This window comes from Myotis brandtii, unplaced genomic scaffold (assembly GCF_000412655.1).
Source record: "Myotis brandtii unplaced genomic scaffold, ASM41265v1 scaffold825, whole genome shotgun sequence".
Lineage (NCBI taxonomy): Eukaryota > Metazoa > Chordata > Mammalia > Chiroptera > Vespertilionidae > Myotis > Myotis brandtii.
In genome coordinates this window covers 663,590-663,969 of record NW_005371349.1, presented here as the reverse complement: position 1 = coordinate 663,969, position 380 = coordinate 663,590, and the positions used below count along the sequence as shown (strand labels likewise).

Genomic DNA, 380 nt, shown 5'->3' with positions numbered 1-380 from the left:
GCGAGGGGTAGATCCCGGGACCTCACACACTGCCTGGATGTGGGGCTCCCACAGGCCCGAGTGCCGCCCCCGGGCCGCCAACTCACTTGAAGGCTTTGAGGCAGGCCTCGGGGATGTGCTCCTTGTCGAACCTCTTGAGGGAGTCCAGGAACGTGTCCACTTTGCCCATCATGATTTTCGCCGCCTTCCAGCTCTTGTCCTTGGGGATCTTGCCCCCGGGCGCGGTCAGGATCATCACGGCGGCCGTGACGTTGACCACGGCGTCCGGCGGGGACCCGAAGGACTTCAGCTCCGTCAGGTTGTTCTGCAAACGGCAGGCAGGACCGACCTGAGAGAGGCCTGGAGGCCCAGCACGACCCAGGGGACCCTCTGGGCCTGAG

General features: G+C 65.5%; 1 protein-coding gene across 1 annotated transcript in view; it reads right to left on the bottom strand.

Moving 5' to 3' along the window:
* The window catches only part of DNAH17 (dynein, axonemal, heavy chain 17), a 76,281-nt gene that overhangs the window by 16,108 nt on the left and 59,793 nt on the right, over positions 1-380 (bottom strand). Inside the window, 1 exon segment of the mRNA XM_014531725.1 lies at positions 87-304. Within this exon segment, the coding sequence (XP_014387211.1) occupies positions 87-304 (218 nt within the window).